The sequence below is a fragment of the Gopherus evgoodei genome, chromosome 9 (assembly GCF_007399415.2).
Source record: "Gopherus evgoodei ecotype Sinaloan lineage chromosome 9, rGopEvg1_v1.p, whole genome shotgun sequence".
Classification (NCBI taxonomy): Eukaryota; Metazoa; Chordata; order Testudines; family Testudinidae; genus Gopherus; species Gopherus evgoodei.
The window spans coordinates 98,631,946-98,649,877 of NC_044330.1; the positions used below are offsets into that span (position 1 = coordinate 98,631,946).

A 17,932-nucleotide genomic window follows, 5' to 3' on the forward strand; every position below is an offset into this window, starting at 1 on the left:
AAAAAAATTCACAGGCCATACAAAGCATCTGTTATTTACTGCAACACCCAAAAGTAGGCATCTAAGAGTGTTTAAATAAATGTAAAGCTATTTAAAAATAATATTGACCAGAGGTCCAAATCTTCAGAATTTAAATCAGCTGAGGATCTATCTACCTATCCATCCCTCCCTCTAAAGTCAGTCTATTTCTCTTTCTCCCTCTCTCTCTCTTCATCCATCCATCTATCACTCCCTCCCTGGGAAGTTTACATATAGGAATAGACTTTACTGATGTCCTTGTAGGACAGGTCCCCTAGAGGTTACTTGTTATGCTGAAGTCGGTACTACTCATGGTAGGGCAGCAAGCACAACACTTACTAAACATTTTCAAGATTCGGTCCTGAATCAGTTGGAATTGAGGACGCACTGTCCTTTGTGGGACTGAGTCCTAAGGCTGCGAGTCTGTCACAGAGGATTCCGTGACTTCTGCAGTCACCCCTGGGCCAGCAGCAGCAGTTTGGTTATGGGGGAGGGGATTCAGGGCTAGGGGGTGCAGGAGGTGCTTATTTCGGGGTGGGAAGCTCCCACTGGCATGGCCCTGCAGCTCCTAGGCTGTGGAGGGGCCAGGGACCTCCGTACCGCATGCTGCTCGTGCCCACAGGCCCTGCCCCTGCAGCTCTCATTGGCTACAGTTCTGGCCAATGGGAGCTGCAGCAGCCGGCATTTGTGCCCTTCCACTGCCTAGGAGATGCATCAGCGGAGGTCCCTGGCCACCTCCCCCAGCATCCACGGTGCCCACATATCGCCCACCCCCCCCAAGTACCCACAGCCCCCTGCCCAAGTTTTAGTCACAGGTATTTTTAGTAAAAGTCAGGGACAGGTCACGAGCTGGGAATTTTTGTCTACTGTCCATGACTTTTACCAAAAATACCCTTGGTTAAAACGCAGCCTTACTTATTCAGTAAAGTAGTCACAATGGGAACAATGAGACTATCTGTGGGATTCAGGAGAGCAGAACTTGGCCTGTTGAATCTGGCCAATGAACTTCTCCAGTCTGGGATCTTTGCAGCTAGAAGGGCCAATAGAGCTCAGTATTTGTGGTGTGAGATCACATTGGAAAGAGAGAAGACGAATGAGCTTTCTGAGTCTCTTCATCTCATTGTCTTGTAAGCAAATACGATAAATTACACAATCAAGTTGGAACCATTTCACTGCAAAAATGTATTGCAATCATTTGAAAAATGTGCACTCTCTCTGGGTACCTGTTGTGAGGTAGCTGAAAACCTTGATAAAGCACAAACTACTTTATATTTTTGGTTCCTAGCCAATGAGACTCATTTGTACAGTTTGAAGTCCAAGCAAACTTGTAGTCAACTAAATTATAACTTATTACCACAGGCTACAGGCTTTTAATACATTCTGTGGTTGGAACTGGACGATTTACTGTTTTGGGCCCTGCTGGCAGTTATCATGCATCATTTCCCTAGAAATAAAAATAGCCCTGCTGTGGTTATCCTCTGGACTGATAAAAAAACATCTAACAAGATGTGTCAGAGGAACCAATTCAGAAAATAAAGGCAAAAGATTAAACAGTTATTATTTTATGTCTAAAATACTACATCTTTCAGCAGCTGTGACGACTTTTGGACCACAGGAAAAAGCTATCTCAAGAAGGAAAAAAAGATCTAAGGGAAGCAACAAGCTCAAATAAAACCACCTGGGGATAGCTGACTTGTAGGAGCTTTGCAAGAGTCAAAATTTACATAAAAATCAGTATTTAGGGTTTAGTGCAATATAATCAAAAAGGATTTAATACGTGTGTTTCCTTGCAAACCGTTTAAAAGTGATGTTTTATAATCCATTCCCAACACTAACCTTTAACGGGTAAGAGTAAAATAATCCCTTGCGATATTTTTGCAGTTCACACTCTGCTGATGAAAACCATTGCCCCCTCAACATAAGCCGTTGGAAACCAACAGCAGCACGCACATGTATTGGTTTTCACGAAGTAATGACTGAGGCCCCAATCCTGCAACGAGCTTTATGAGGGCACAGGGAATAATCCATATATTAGTATTGATTTTTATTACAGTGGTGCCTAGGAACTCTTAGTCATAGGCCAGGACCCCACTGAACTAGGCATGTACAAACACTTAGGGCAGCTTGTAGGGTCAGCGCCTTGTTTACTTATCTCTGGTGCATTTGAACTACTTTTCATTCTCTTTCATATTACGCTATAGTTTATTTAACTGATTAACATGTTAATGCATGCTGGTATATATAAGATTTAGGCCCCAATCCTGCAAGTTGGTTCAACTGATGGGACTCTTCACAGATGCAGGTGTCTATATGGACTGAACTGCAGAGTCAGGGCCTATGGATCTCTTCTTTTAATTCCTAGTAAGCAGGTTTTGTCTGGATTTTTAACTGGGGATTTGAGCGCTTTTGCATGCTAGACTTAAAGTATTAAAACATAAATATGAATGGGTTTCTTTGAGCAATGAATGTGTATGGACACTTCAGGGACTGTGGCATTATGGGATGGATTTCTAGCACCAGTTTAATTGGTGCTAACTCATTTTGTAGTTAGCTGGGAGTACAGTCTAAAGAGTAATAGGAGGGGAGCTTTTGGAAATAAAGAGATTAAACAGGCGGTGCCACATAAATTGCTCAGCACTTTTATGGCCTGGGAGAGCTATGTTGTTGTTTTTTAAAATGGACGGATTGTAACATTCCTAGTGATGTTTTTAAGGAACATGTTTCCATTAGATTCTGCATGAGAATAGAACTTGGCCAATTTCCCAATCGGTTGCCAATAAATAGGACACCCCATTTTATTCTGAATGCTGCCTTTTCCTTTTTTAAAATAAAAAATAAGAACATTGTGCAACAGCCCAACAATGTATAAATGGGGACACTACTCCTCTTGTCCCCCTATTGGTTGCTACACGTCTGACTTGACTGGATAAAAACAAAAAAATCACAGCCCATTAGCTTGCACTGGTGCCAGTTGGTGCACAGAGGGCTGTTTAAGGCTCCAAACAAACTGAGTGTACATCAGCTGAACCGTTGAGCCTGATCTTCTTGCCCTCCAGCTGGGTGAGTCAACAGGAAAACCCACGGGCTCTGCTTGACTCACTAAGACATCAGACCTTCCATGCTGTATTAAGCTTATCCCGGGGGGGGAGGGGGAGGTGGAATGGGGGAGAAAGGGGCCACTCCAGCTGATAAATTATAGGTATTTTTACAATGTAGTCAATAGAAACAATCACTCCCACCCTGTACAGAAGAAAATATGAAAGGGCCATAAGAAATACCAATGCACCGACAAATGAGAGGACATCTTGTAATGGATTTTAAGGGTTTGTGATTCAGATTACAGTGTACTGGATGGGTAAAACAACCCTAAGAAGTAAAGCTGGATGCCCTTCAGTTTAAGAGAGATTACAACCAGAAGATGAGTTTTATGGACAAGAAAGAACAATAACTACTACCAGCATTTCTGGTTAACAAGTTCATGCTGGTCTTGTTAGCGAAGGAAAATGAATGAAATTGAAAATAAATGAAACGTTTGAAAGAATTGGGATGTTAGCACCGTCTGTATCCCAGGTTTAGGTATCTGGATACCATTAAGGTTAGAGCAAAACTTAACTTAAGCAGGTGTTTAAAGAAAGGTTTTATTGCTATCTTTCCATTAAAGATCTTTAAAAGGACGATAAAAGATTAGGGGAGAAAGGACACAGAAGGAAATCAAAGCCAAATGCAATATACCTGGGGCAAGTATTCCCTTCAAACGTTCTCATCACTAGCCAATAATTAAGATAATAGGTGAATTTCCATGGTAAGCATATTTTTCAGTTTCAGAAATGTAACCTCTCTTAAATACTCGACTCTGAAGCTGTGAGTAATGGTAGGTTTTAGCCAGGTGACTCTTGTACCTGCCTATTTTCCCCAGAAATCTTTTAGCCATTATTGACAAAGAGCCAAATTCTGGGGTTAGGTCACGGTCAATCTGTGTGCAGAAGGGACTCTCCACATGCAGAACTCTCATGTGGAAGAGGGCAAACAGAACTGTCTTCTTGGCACCATTCCCCACTTCTTACAGCTGTGGAGACAGAGGAGGTGGGGACAGGGTTGCCCTACAATGGGGTATGGGGATTCACATCCTTGCCTCTCTAGCTTTAGAGATCAGGTCTGGATTTGTATTACCTGACCTGTGGAGTCTTCTGCAAAGAGGAGATCTGGCCTGGATTTTGACTAAGAAGAGTCACTGGTATTGCAACCAGCTTATTCAGGAAAGAGATGAAGGCCTCTCACATGGATGGCCCTGCCCTTGCATGGATCTCTGAGGATCGTACAAGTTTGGATGCCGGATAATGGAATCTCCCTTGTCCTTGCTGCCTAGATCTGAGGAAAAATGAACAGGATTCCTCCAGAATCTGTGATTTCCTCCCTAAGATGCAGTTGGCTAATATAGGCTCCCAGTTTATGCATTATCCTGGCCACAAGCTCTCCCAGTGGAACCCTCATCTCATTCATTGGACAGGAAGGGCTGTGTATCAGAACAAACCCTGCTATTTAATTCTGTGTAATTCTCCTCCTCCACGCTAGCACAGCACACAAGACAGACATTTACAGGCTTCAGCTATGTGCTGACTTAAAATTATTTCCTGGATGACTGGAAATCTTCTACTATGTGACCCTGGTCAAGTCACTTAAACTCCAAGGGCTCAATTTTCCCCATCTGTAGAGTTAGATAGTAATACTTAGCTATCTCACAGGGAGGGGAGGAGGTTTAATTCACTGATGTTTGTAAAGTGTTTTGAGATTCTTAGAGAAAGGTGTTACAGAGCAGAAACATGATCCAGTGGACAGGGCACGAGCCTGGGACTTGGGAGACCTGAGTTTAATTCCCTGCTTTGCCACGCATGCTCTGTTTAAGCCTGGGCAAGTGGCATAGTCCTGGCTCCCAACGGGATAACTATTCTTCCCTAATTCACTGGGGTGTTATGATAATAACCACATTAAAAATTATAAGGTACTAGAATATTGTAGGAAGTGGAGCCCTGTGGGTACCTGATCCAGACAGATGTGTTTTGAGTGTTTGGGGTTTCCACAGCTCTCCTTGCTGTGTGCAATATGGCTGACTGAAAGCTTGTGTAACTGTCCAAAAGAGAGCACGTATTCCAAAGGAGTGAATCTGAATGCCACCTGCACATATTTAGCTACTAAAGAAGCTCACTCCAGTTTGTCTAAATACTCCTCTAGACAAGCACAAACAAGAGCTTTGATGTGCCTATACAACTTCAGTAGGTTAATTGCTCCTCTTCTCAAAAAGAGCAAGAATATGAAAGAGATTTTATAGAATAAATGGCAGCAGCCATCTTCTGTGATCCGCACTGTGTAAAACATGATGTTGAATTGTTTCAACTGTGGGTACGTTATTGTGTAAAAAACTGGAACATTAATAATTCTAGGTGACGAAACAGGTAGATAATGTCCATACAAACCTTAGTCGTGGCACCTCTACGAATATGCAAAACATCACAGGTACAAGGCCTTATTTGCAGACACTGAATTAAACTGTAATCTTTAAAACTGAGTTAATTCTAAGTCTGGTTTTGGGAGATAGCAATTATGTCAGCAAAGTATAAAAGCAAGGAAAATTTTTGTATTAATGACAACTGAGAAAATATATAGATATATATTGTAACAGATGTCAACTGCAGTTAGATTCATCTCAACTTATTAGTGTATGGGTTTTAGCCAAAAGCAATTCACATTTGCAGAAGTGTACTATCACATATGTCTTAATAACAGAAGTGTGTTTTTAAAAATGTATGTGATAAGTCACATATGGTAGAAGGAAGCTGTACAGCTTTCAGCCCTTTTGACAATGGAAGCAACTAACTTTATTTTGTGACGCTGAAGAACATTAAAATTCAAGTGAAATTCTCTTTGACATTTGAAAGAGCTACAGCACTGATGGCATTAAAAACTAGACAGGAGTCTGTGGTGCTGAATATGGTCTCCTTGCTTATCCAAATACAATCTACATCTATTACAGTTATCTTAAAGATACTATTTTCCTCTTGCTCACAGAGGCAATGTTTTAGGGTAAAACCATACAAGTACATTAAGTGCTTACATTTCATTGAAAAATACTAGGCGGATACTTTAGCTCTTCTTTATGCAGGGTGTAATTAATGTGTATAATAGACTCCCCAGGGTACTAACTGAAGCTGCAATCATTAACATATTCAAAGGCAAGTTAAAACAAGCAGTTGGGGAAAACATGACAGGGTGAAATATGCATGTGGAGGTGGAGAGAGCTAGTATGGCCATATGGCCTTCTTCCATCCCAAAATGTTACTATATTTTTCAGGTCCCAGAAAGCAATGATTTTACTCAAAATGAAGAAATGAACATTTTAGATGGTGTAATTATGCATCGCTGTAAAGTACAGATTGCTTAGGAGTGGCGTTGTCTGCTGTAAACTGGTGCTGCACCATTGACTGCCACGAAGTGGTCCCAGCTTACACCAGCGGAGAGTTTAAAAAAATCCATGAATGAAAAATATTATATGGGAGCCACCCCACTCCCTTCTCTTGTCCCCTAGAAGCTGAAGAGGAGCAGCCAGTTCACTTTGAATAACAACCACCAGCTAGATTTTTAATTCAGCTTGGCCTGGACTGGAACTAGTTACCCAGAAATGAATGCCCCCCTGTCTCATTACAAGTTCCTTAAGCTTTTATATCCCCCCTGGTTTCCATTTCTAATTCTCATCAGATTAAATGGAACATAAAGAGTCTGATTTACAACTGCCTGGCACCTTGCATGGTTGTTCTGATGAGCATTTTACATCACTATCCAAGGTGGAAGGCAAAGGAGAGTGAGGCCTGTAGTCTTTTCGTTGTGCCTCCCAAAACACAGCCACTCATGAGCCCTCCCAGAGTTTCTAGGAGAAAAATCTCTAGGAGGAAAATCACTTCCAAAAGACATCATGATCAGCAAAGTGCAATGAAAACAGTGGCTATAATAGGAAGATATAGTTCCTGGGGACTTAGTTAAACTGCAGACTGATCACCCACCAAAGCTGGAAGTATGTGTTTTATTGGTACTTAACAGAACATTAAAACTAGAGTATATGTTGTTTAAGCAGAAAAAGTGGCCACTGAATGCTATTACCCTTAACTGAACACATCTCTCCTGAAAGTACCAGGACATCTATATAGCAACTTTCTTAATTCAATGATATACTGTACAGAGTGGCTGCTAGAGCCCTAAGATTTAAGAACTTATCATAAAATGCCCTGGAAATTGGTCCCTGGTAGCTTGCTCATCCTTCATGGATCCCCAGTATAACGAACGGAAACATACGTGTGTGTGTGTGAGAGAGAGTTCTTAACCAACAGGATGGCAAAGCTCTGATACATTTGTGCAAAATATTCCCAAGTGTCTAGAAATCATTTGGCACACTTGCAGTTATTTCCCCCTCTGTCAGATCTTCCCAAGGATTGCAATTAAAAAACATAATCTTTTTAGCATGTGCAACCCCCCTAGGCTAGGAGCATTATGTACTGAACATGAGTTTGATATTATTTGGCAGCTATTCATAGACAGCACATATTAATTTATGTAAACTGGACACAAATCAGGGCATGCAGTCATGAGGGACACATGAAAAATCAAAATCTGTCCTTGATGATCAGGGGCTTTTTTATGGCTCTGATTATGGATTAACTTGAGTTCCAATGTCTATTTTATTGCCCTATTGTGGGCCTTTTGTTGTGGTTGTTTGCATGAAGTTCATTAAAGTTGAATTTTCCAACAGATATAAAAATAACTTACTTTACAGGAATGTTTCTAGGTTTTGTCTTTTCGGCAGCCTATAAATAGAAGGGGGAGGGAAAAGAAACAGTTAAGCAACATTATCAAGCACAATGTTTCCTGGAACCAAAATGATATTAAAATAGAATGATGTTCAGAAATGGAATAAGCAAACCAAAGCAGGCTACCATCGTTAAGTCGGCAACTGAGTAAAGATAGCAACTGCTGAACTCTTTCCCACAATCATGTTACAACTCTTAAAACATTCCTCCCGGTGTTTGAGATCTCATCATGCTTGATTTTTTGAATGGTTGCAACTGTATAGGAACCGTTCATTCAGAACGATTACTGCCTTTCCCGGTCTGAGATCTGGTCATGTTTGTCGCAACGTTACCCCCTACATCTAGAACACAAGCAGCAATGGGAAAAAATAAAGGCAAGAACGGATTCTGTTTCCAAAAACATTTTTATTAGCCAACAACAGAAAAGGGCAATTGATGACCAAATGCTCAGATTAATTTCCTCTCGTGAAACCTTTGAGAAAACACACTCCAAATCATCTAAATGAGTAAATCTCTGGGCCTCTCGGCCTGTTCCGCCTCAGACATGGAGCCCGGTTCCAGCTTATTGCTGAACCCATTGATCTGTGTACAGTCCATTTATCATTCATGAAAAGAGCCAGTGATCTTCACAGTATATTAGAAGAAACAACTCAGATCATCTGTCAACGGCCCTCTTATTTCTGTTTCCCTCTCCATGGGGATTTCATCTCCTTCGATTCTTCTTGAATTAAAATGTTGCTAAGCAACACAGCTGGGGGCACTGATGGCAGAATGGCTACAGTCTATCAAACTGTTTAAGCTGCTGGAGATTTTAGTGGTGATTTTTTTTATGCTTCTATGGCATAATTATGTAATCTGAACCAAACTTTTATTCCCCCAGAATTTCATAGACTACATAAATCACACTGTGATACAGAGAAGGTTGAAATATTATCTTAAGACAAAATTAGTGCTGTCAAATCATTTCAGAGCATTCTTTTTAGTATTTGAAGTTCTAGGCTATCAGTTTTAAATGGGGAAAGGAGTCAAACCGTTAGTCAGATTAAGTGTACTGTAGCACTGAAATGCAAATTGAAAAGCTGACTGATCCATAAACTCATTACACTATAGAAAGCTTTCGTGCTTACTTGCATTTTAGTATATTTCAGGAAACAAAATAAAGCCAGAAAAACTGGCGATGATGCACAAGGGTTAAGGGTGTTTGGGTGAAATATTGTAACTTTTGCTTCATTCAGGGACAAGGAAAAAAATATTCCTTGGTAAAAATTCCTAGTGAGGGTGATATTCAAAATGTTTAGATAAGGACAAAAGGATTAGATCTGTTGTCTAAATTGGCCTCAACTCTGAAGTGAATCCCCTGACCTTGCAATATTGGGCTACAAATCTTCTGAGAATAGGTTGTTATATGATATCAGTGGGACCAGAAATTTTGCCAAAAAAAAAAATATATATATATATATCCCTCCTCCCCAGTAGTAGGAAGATCCACATTTAAATCCATCAGCATCCCAAACCATTGATTTTTTTACATGAGATAAGAAATTAAGGTTTGTGAGATCTGAAATGGGGAAGTATTTGTTTTATGGACTGGCTCCTTTTGTGCAGAGAAAGGTTTGTTCTTTGTGTCTTAGATTAGGTTTTACATTATTTATTATAGGTTGGTAGAGCCTGGGAGAAGCGTTTGTTTTATATTTATACAGTGAAATCAACATAAACAAACAAGATAGTAAGCAAGTAAATGAATATTAATCAAACCGACTAGGTGAAAAGAATGCTAAGGTTGCTCAGTTGAAGCACTCAGAACTCAGGAAATGTGAAAGTTAACCTTAATTCTGCCCCACTGTGTAAACATATGATGAGGTCTCTTCCAGACCTGTGTTTCTATGATCACGTCACTGCCTTATGAAGTGGTCAGTTGGCTGGTGTGGGTCCTGCTTCACTCCATAGGCACCCTCCAAAATATACTCAATTTATTTGATGTGCGCATGCATGTTCAGGGCCAAAAGGACCCTGTTTGACAAAGGAACCCTCATTAATAAAAGAAAAGTGTGTATGTGTGTACAAACTATTTATTTAAAATCTTATAATTGAGCCTATTACATGGATTTTCAGTGGACTACTAAATTTCAAGTTTCTATCCTCTCCTCCTGAGGTACTAAATGTGTTTAAAAGGTTACAAATTCTCTTTTATCAAGCAGAAGTCTACTTTTTGACTGCAGTCTAACAATTCTCATGATCAGTCTAGCTAGCCTGTAGCTGGGCTGTAACACTACAGAGTTTAGGACTGTGTAAATCTAAACTAAATCTCAGTTACTTTTATCAAATTCTTCAAACTTATTACACACAAATTTGATTGTAAATAAACAGATAACAGTAGAAAGAGGGGGAAGTGTTTTGAACAGGAAGTAAATATCTATGCAAATACAATTAATTATAAGGTTAAATTAATCTATAGCAAATGAGCAAAATGAGGAAATGTCCTAACTGTTTGTATAAAGACGATGAAGCTATTTCAGAAATTGAGAGAGAATTGGGTAACGTCAAAATCATAGAATATTGAAGATCAGAGTCTAGGCAGCGCATTCAATTTTGAGTAATTGAACATGTGGATTGCAGCTGTTTGCATTGGAAGGGAAACTGTGGTGGTGATGAGTACAATGGGAATCTGCCTACATATTATTCTGTGCGGCTGTGAAGATTGGTAGCAGGCCATTGTTTTCTTAGCTAGAGATTTCCTAGATTACTTGTGATTGTGTTCATGGGAAAGGCACTTCAGTAACTCAAAGTGTTTGGTAGTATAAACTTTTTACACACACACACACACACACACACACACACACACACACACACACACACACACACACACACACACACACACACACACTCTCTCTCTCTCTCTCTCTCTCTCTCTCTCTCTAACCAAAACTTTCAAACGACCAGGAAAGGCTGCACTCAGTTTCAATTTGCATTTTGGATGAAGTAGCTGATCATTTATTACATTACCTGAACCTATTTGCCACTTAATGGGAGTTGAGGATGGGAGCTGCCCATGCAGAATTAGACATAAGGAATTCCATCTGAGTAAGTACTACAGGACCTGGCCCTGTGCTTTCATTTCTCTTGTATGTGTTGCTCACTCTTTTTCACGGTATATTTGTTGCAATATCCTGAGCATGCTCAGTGGCAGAAGATACAGAACAGAGGAATCAAAGTGACATTGAGTAACTATACATATTAAGCTTTGATGCAGAAACATATTGTTTGAAAATACTGTGTGTGGAGCAGGTCTGTCAATTAGAGCTAATTATTTTTTCTCTGATCAGGAAGAATGCTATCTTGTTTTTAGGCAGCTTTCTTTGAAATGTACATCTTTTATACAACTTCATTATAGGAAAATACTTCCTCCAAATTACTTCTATTTCTAGGTTGCTTCGCTATTGACTCAACTGGTCTACGTTGAGTAGTTCTCTCTGCTTTGATAATTAACTTTTGATCATTACTGAATTTAACAGCTCTAGTCAGATGTGTTCATAGTCATCCTCGTCAATTACTTTAGTGCTCATCACCTTTAATCTTTGAACAAAATGATCTCATTGAGCTTCCATCAGCCTTGCTATAGAGTTAACAATTCTCTGTTTCTCGTCTTCATGACTCAATTTGTTTTAGACGTGAGGTGAGCTTTTGATTATTAATTTAAGATATTTCAAAGACAAACATTTTTAAAAGTGAGTTTTTTGTGCAACTTATATTCTGGGCTTTTACAAATAAGAAAAGCTTTTTAAAACCCAGAATGATTCCTGAACTTCACACATTAAAATGACTATAAATAGAGTAGGTAGGAGGTTCCCAAATCATGATACATGTGCTGTGAGTGGGCGATCACACTACGAAAGAATGGAAAGAAAATGAAATAATATAATGGGATGCAATGAGCATTAGGAGGGTTACATCATGGGATTGCGGCTAATTTTGAGTTTGAAAGTGTACATTAAAATAATTTAAGATGATTAGAAAATGGAGACCAGACTGAACTAGACAGTTATACTGCTTTAATTTGTAATTTCCTTCTGATTTTTTACAATTATGGTGCTAGTTATATACCATATCTCTCTAAAATTATCCTCTCTCCACAGCTGCCCCTCTAGGCAGACACAGGATGAGAAGGAGAAAGAAGATAAATTGGAGGATCAGATGAAGGGCAGCAGCAATTGCAGAACATACATTCATAGAAACTTTTTGGGTGCTGGGGGACGGTTTTCCATCGCATTGAGGGAACTCAAACGTGAACTCCAGATGTGAGCAGCACAGAACAGTAATAGAGAAGTGAAAGAAATGTGTCCCTAGAGGCTGGATAAAGAGACAAGTTTCACTAATTGTCATACAAAAAGCGGCACTGGCAAATAACCATCACCCTAATGCATTCCTTCCATGAACTGCACTGCGGGCCAATATAGTGTCTGTTTTGCTGGTTTAACAATCAAGGTACTAATCTTTCTGATGGACAATGTCTTTTGGTTAGTGTAACGTGCCTAGAGCAGCGAAAATACACGTACAGTAAACCCTCAAGAACGGCTAGTTAAAAAATGTTGGTCAAAATTGTCTTTTGATGGAAAACTGGGTTTTTGAACAAATGAAATTTTCTACTGAAAGTATTTTCTTTCTATGGAATAGGTAGAGTTTTCACTGAAAAAACTGAAATCTGAAAAGTTTGCAGCCAACAATGGGTGACACGTTGAAATGTTCTGGAGAACCCTTCTCCCACATTTTCTGATCAGCTCTGCTCTCAGGGGTGAGCAGCTGAACTACCCCCTATAGGTATGTTCATGACTGACCATCCTTTACTCTTGTTCTGTCAGTGGAACAGATGACCATCACCGAAGGCCCAATTCAGCGCCCTTGGTACTAATGAAAATCTTTCCATTGACTTCAATGGGAGTTAAATCAGGCCTTTTGCAAATTAACACCACTCTTGGAGGTTGCGCTCTGTCCTTTGGGTCACGGAGAGGGTGCTGAGTCATGAATTAAACTACTATGAATGGATAGTGCTGGACCTTGATCTGCTTCTGTAATTAGATAATTGGTCTCAGGTGGAATTTTCTGGGGGGTGGAGAAGAGCACAGTGTGCATGAAGGATGCTGTGCAAAAGGGAAGTCGGGAAAATTGTGCTGGGGGTCACAAACCTCAAGGAATCTTTGGGTTTTTTTTTAATGCTGTGGTTACATTCTCCTCTACCTTTCCCCGAACATCAATGGAGAAGATGCTGTTGCTTTCGTGCTAATCATCTCTGACATGAAGTTGGAAACCTTGTCACGGACATGCTGCATGTGGTGTTCTAGGACAGTCTCACCCTGAGGATGAAAAGCTGGGATCACTGAATCTACGATCAAAAAAAATGGAGTGAGGATGCACTCTTCTCATACCAGAATATTCTTGCGTGTAGCCCCTGGTTTCCTTGAGGAGGCAAATAAAAGGAGTAGAGTAGCTGAGATCAGTTTTAGAGAGGATGAAATCACCACATCCAGGGGTGGCTATAGATCCAAATGGTGTACATACTTCCCATAGGACTCCTCATGGGTATGAATTAGACATAGAGCGTCTCCTCACCTTTCTACACCTTTGAACAATACAGCACCTTTCATGGCTTTACAAGAGTACTTCAGAAATATTTAGGGTGGAATTCCACTAAGTTGGAAACTCCTGTTTTAGATGGTGCAGAGCAGGCTGTGTAAAATTTGTAGATTTTTTTTAGGGATAACAAAGTTTGTAAAGAAATGGCAAGTACATCTACAGATGGGGGACCACCTTCCAGCAAACTCCACTGTTTTTAAACTGAGTTCCTGTAGGGATGTATAGCGGGGTGGTTACCTGCTCCTGCCCTTGGCAGCTTAAAAAAGCCCAGGAGGGGGCTGTAGCTGGAGCAAGAAGCCTGGGCTGATTTGGAGGAAGCAGGCTCAGCTGCAGCCAGGTCCCAATCAGGCCCAACTGGCCACTATAAGAGGTAGTGAGCCAAGAGTCTTTCTCTGGCTGTAGAGGGAGAAGGGCCTGGCTGCTGGGAACTAGACAAGGTACCTAGCATGGAGCAGGGCTGGGGAAGGGCAGTGGAGCTGGGGAGCTCCTGCCTGGAAAGCCCCAGGCTGCGGCCTAGGATTAGGCCAAGAGGTACTGGGGTTGCAGGGTGTAACCCAGGGGTAGGCCATGGCACCAGGTCCAAACCCCTTTGCTGATGATGAGTGGCTGATACTGCAGTCTGCCCCAGGGCGTGGGGCTAGACAATGACTGGCAGTAGCCAATACTGAAGCAAAGTGGGGACAGAGGGTGGAGGGTTCCCAGGGAGGGGAAACCCTAAGGAAAAGGGGTTGCTGCCAGGGGGCAGAACCCCATGTAAAACGGCACCGAGTCCAGGGAGTGACATGGGGGCCAGCTGGGACAGGAGGATTACTGGCCTGCAGAGGGCGCTCTGAGCTGGAATATTGAGCTAATTCCTGAAGTGACCAGCAGAAGGCGCCGCGGGGGTGAGGCCGCCCGGTTACACGATGATTTTGGGTCACTGTGTGCAATGGCCAGCATTTTCCCCAAATTGCTATATTTCCTAAGGGAAATGGTGGATGCCAAACTGAAGAAGCATGTAATGCAAAACATGGCCAGTTCCCATTCTTCATGGCATGTCCCAAATGAAAAGAAGCCACTGAGACAAGAATCCCAGTGTCTTCAGCAATGCTTCTCAGTGTACTGTGGGATGTTCCAAAACATCATTTGCTGATAGATGCTAGTTGTAAAGCAGATAAGGTGGAGTGGGACAGAGGAAGGGTAAACAGTAATTTGTCCTTCTATAACACCTTTTTTTGGGAGGGTCTCAAGATGTTTTCCAAGTGATAATTAACTCTCACTATGTCCCTGACAGGTGTAGTAGGTATTATTTATATCCAATCCACTGAGGGGGAATTGAAGCACAGAGAACTTCAGGGACTTGACCAAGGTCACACAGGAATTCTGTTGCTGAGCTGAGAATGGACTTCCGATGCTACCCCCGCAAGTTAACCACAAGAGACAAAAATCCTCAAAAGGCAAAGGAAATATAAGGGGAAAAGACCAGAAAATTACAAAGGATAAAACAAAAACTACCCCTAAAAGTTGCCCCAAGAAAAGAAAAATAAACCTAAGATGAAAGCCTAGGGCTGAGAGCCAAGAGAACAGTATTTCTGCTACTGCTACGGACCATTGTGAAACTGTAGGCAACTGACATAATCTAGATGTGCCTCAATTCCCCACCTATAACTTATGGAGAATAATATTTTGTATTTACCTCATGACTATCTTACAGCTAGGTATAGCTTATTAATATTCACAAAATGCTTTGAGATCCTTGGATAAATGTGTTCTTAAATTGCTAAGTGCTATTAATTAGTATAACTTCTCCAAAGCTTGCATGGGTTAAAATGGCCTCTTGTCACAGTAAAAGGAAGAAGTATACACAGCCACATCAGAAGCAGCCTTTCTTACCCCAATTTACTTGCAGTTTATGCACTTAGATTCCCCTTTGTAGTGAAGGTCTTTATCTCATTCCTAAGGGAGTCCAACCTGTCCCTCATCCTTCTCCTCCTCTAAATCAATGAATAGTTACCCAGGCTTGAGACGCAAAAGGGCAGAGTCAAAGAGCAACAGCAGTGGCAGTGTTGGGAAAGATGTGAGGCAATATTGGTATTGTTCGCCTTGCTCGTTTATTGCTTATGCAGGATTGAAGAGTTCAGGGACTATACTATATATTTCATACATAACCCGTTACAAACAGGCACTGGAGAGATGGACATAACAACACATCAAAAACTTCTGTGCTGCCCTCAGGCTGCTTTTGTTTGTTGCTCGGCTCGTTAGTTCATTTAGTTAAGTAATGAGGCGCCAAATAGTTTGCACAATAATTGAGTTGGAATTTTTTTTGGGTAATTTTGTGACAGACCAATTCTCTTTCTGTGCAAACCAAATTCACAACAGGTGCAGAATAGTCTATATTCCTACAAGGGGCAGGGGGCTAATTCAATCTGTTCACAGGGCAGATTTCCCCCTGCTGGCCCAGTAAACTGCACCTCCCTTTGCCCACTATCTCTGCTGTGTGCAGGGGGATTCACCCCAATGGGGTTTACTGCAGTCAGGTCTCATCACCATTCTCCCACAGGTGCTCCTCTGGGGAGAGTCACTTTAATCTCCACTGGGATTCTATGTTTCTTGGTTGCAGAGGCTGACAACTGGATGTGCTAACTCAGTTCCTTCTGCTGCTTTTCCAGCCGACGACAAACCTTTGGGGTTGTGCTGGCCCCCCGTGGACCCATCCACCTTGAGCTATAGTAGCTCCCCATGTCTGTGTGTCTGCATCTGCACTGGCCCTTAACTTAAGCCGAGGAAAGGCTGCCCCCACTTTTGCTGGTTATCACTGGAGGCTTGGAATTAGCTAAGGAGCTAGTAGGGCTGTATTTTCAGTTCCATGTATATGACGTCTATACTATACTGTGATCGATATTACCTGGTCATTTCATGTGGGTAGCATGAAAAAAAAAACCCAACAAAGGTGAAGTGCCTAGTTAAGAGAGTATTAAGGAGCGTGTTAAGTGAATGCTTGTTTGTGGCTAAGCGAGGAGACGACCTCTCTATAACATCATTTATCAAATCCTTTCCCTCTTTGCTAGGTCTGTCAGGCTGCCAAGCATCTTCGTGTTTTGTTTTTCCCTATTTTTGTCTATGTCTGGTGAAGCTGAGAGCTGTTTCACACCAGCCAACTTGAACAAGGATAAGACAATCCAGTGTCCTCTGACTAAAATGGCTGCTACATCCTCTGCTTTTCTGGTATGTGCAGCATGTGTTTCATAGCCCTGTTGAGGGCCACAACTGGAACCTTCATGACAAACTTTTGTTTGGTCAATTTCCAGCACAGTTTCACAGTACCATACAGTGCAAACATATGTTCTGAGGGCCATTTAAATCTCCATGTCATCGGTAGATACGATGACGGACTGAAAAGATTAAATAAAATGTCATGGACCTGAAAGTCCTAAAATCTCTGGTATTCTAGTGATTTGAAATTGTGTATACACTTTATCTGACATATTCTTTACAAGACCTCACAGGCATTGCTGAATGCAATGGCCACAAGTGTTTGTGGGGCACAGAAATACTATGAAATGAATCCCCATGACTACTGTAGGCAGTTACCAGCCATACAATCTCTTATTGCCAAAAATTAGTCTTGTGAATCAGGAGTATCCTGGGGCGAAGTATGCCCTGTGTATGGGAAATAAGGCTGTTTCATTAGTGTTGCACAGAATAAAATGTTTTGAGTACCAACCAAAAACGGAATGGGGTAGCAAGAAGAGACAATTCTCCATCAGAGGATCTTTCTTAGCCTATGGAATGAAAAAGATTGGAGAAGGACTACACTATCCTAATGGCTTCTGTTTTCACTAATGGCTAAATGAAAACTTTTCTCTACAGCTATAAAGCATGACTGTATATCTTAAACACTGCTATGTGGGGGTCTTCATCAAAACAAATTCTTCTGTGACAACCACCAATGTTGCATTGCTTTGTCTGGGATTTCAATGAAACCCAGTGACAGATAAACTGTTTACATTAAAAGACTCTATCAAAGTTATTTTGCACCTAGTTTCATCCTAATCCATCTGATTTTTCTATAGCGTTGACAAGACGACCTCTCTCGCTGTGTTTGCAGTATTGATGTCATTAATGAAGAGCTGTCCCTCAGCCTTTCTGCTGATAACAAAGTAAATGGAAATATGAAGAAACCTTGGGGAGGCAAACAACTTCTTCAGGATCTAGCTAAAAAACAGGAAAAATTACAATAGAAAAGGATATCCATTGTTGCAACTAGTATGGTTACGATATCTTTAAAACAGTGTTGTTTACATGGTGAAAATGTACTGAATCTTTTATATTCACAAACCTTAAGCCAAAAAGTCTGTTTTAATTTAACTTGAATAAATGCTTTGAAAGTTCAATGTGCATTACAAGAATCAGAAGCTCTCCCTACGGCTGACAGTATTTTTAGACTCTCA

At 41.0% G+C, this 17,932-nt stretch overlaps 1 protein-coding gene across 2 annotated transcripts in view; it reads right to left on the reverse strand.

The window, feature by feature from the left end:
* AFF2 (AF4/FMR2 family member 2) overlaps positions 1–17,932 on the reverse strand; it is a 402,517-nt gene that overhangs the window by 73,877 nt on the left and 310,708 nt on the right. For both annotated transcript variants that reach the window (XM_030576098.1, XM_030576097.1), the window contains exon 9: positions 7,831–7,868. In XM_030576098.1, coding sequence (XP_030431958.1) covers positions 7,831–7,868 — 38 coding nt within the window. The remainder of the gene's footprint in view (positions 1–7,830; positions 7,869–17,932) is intronic.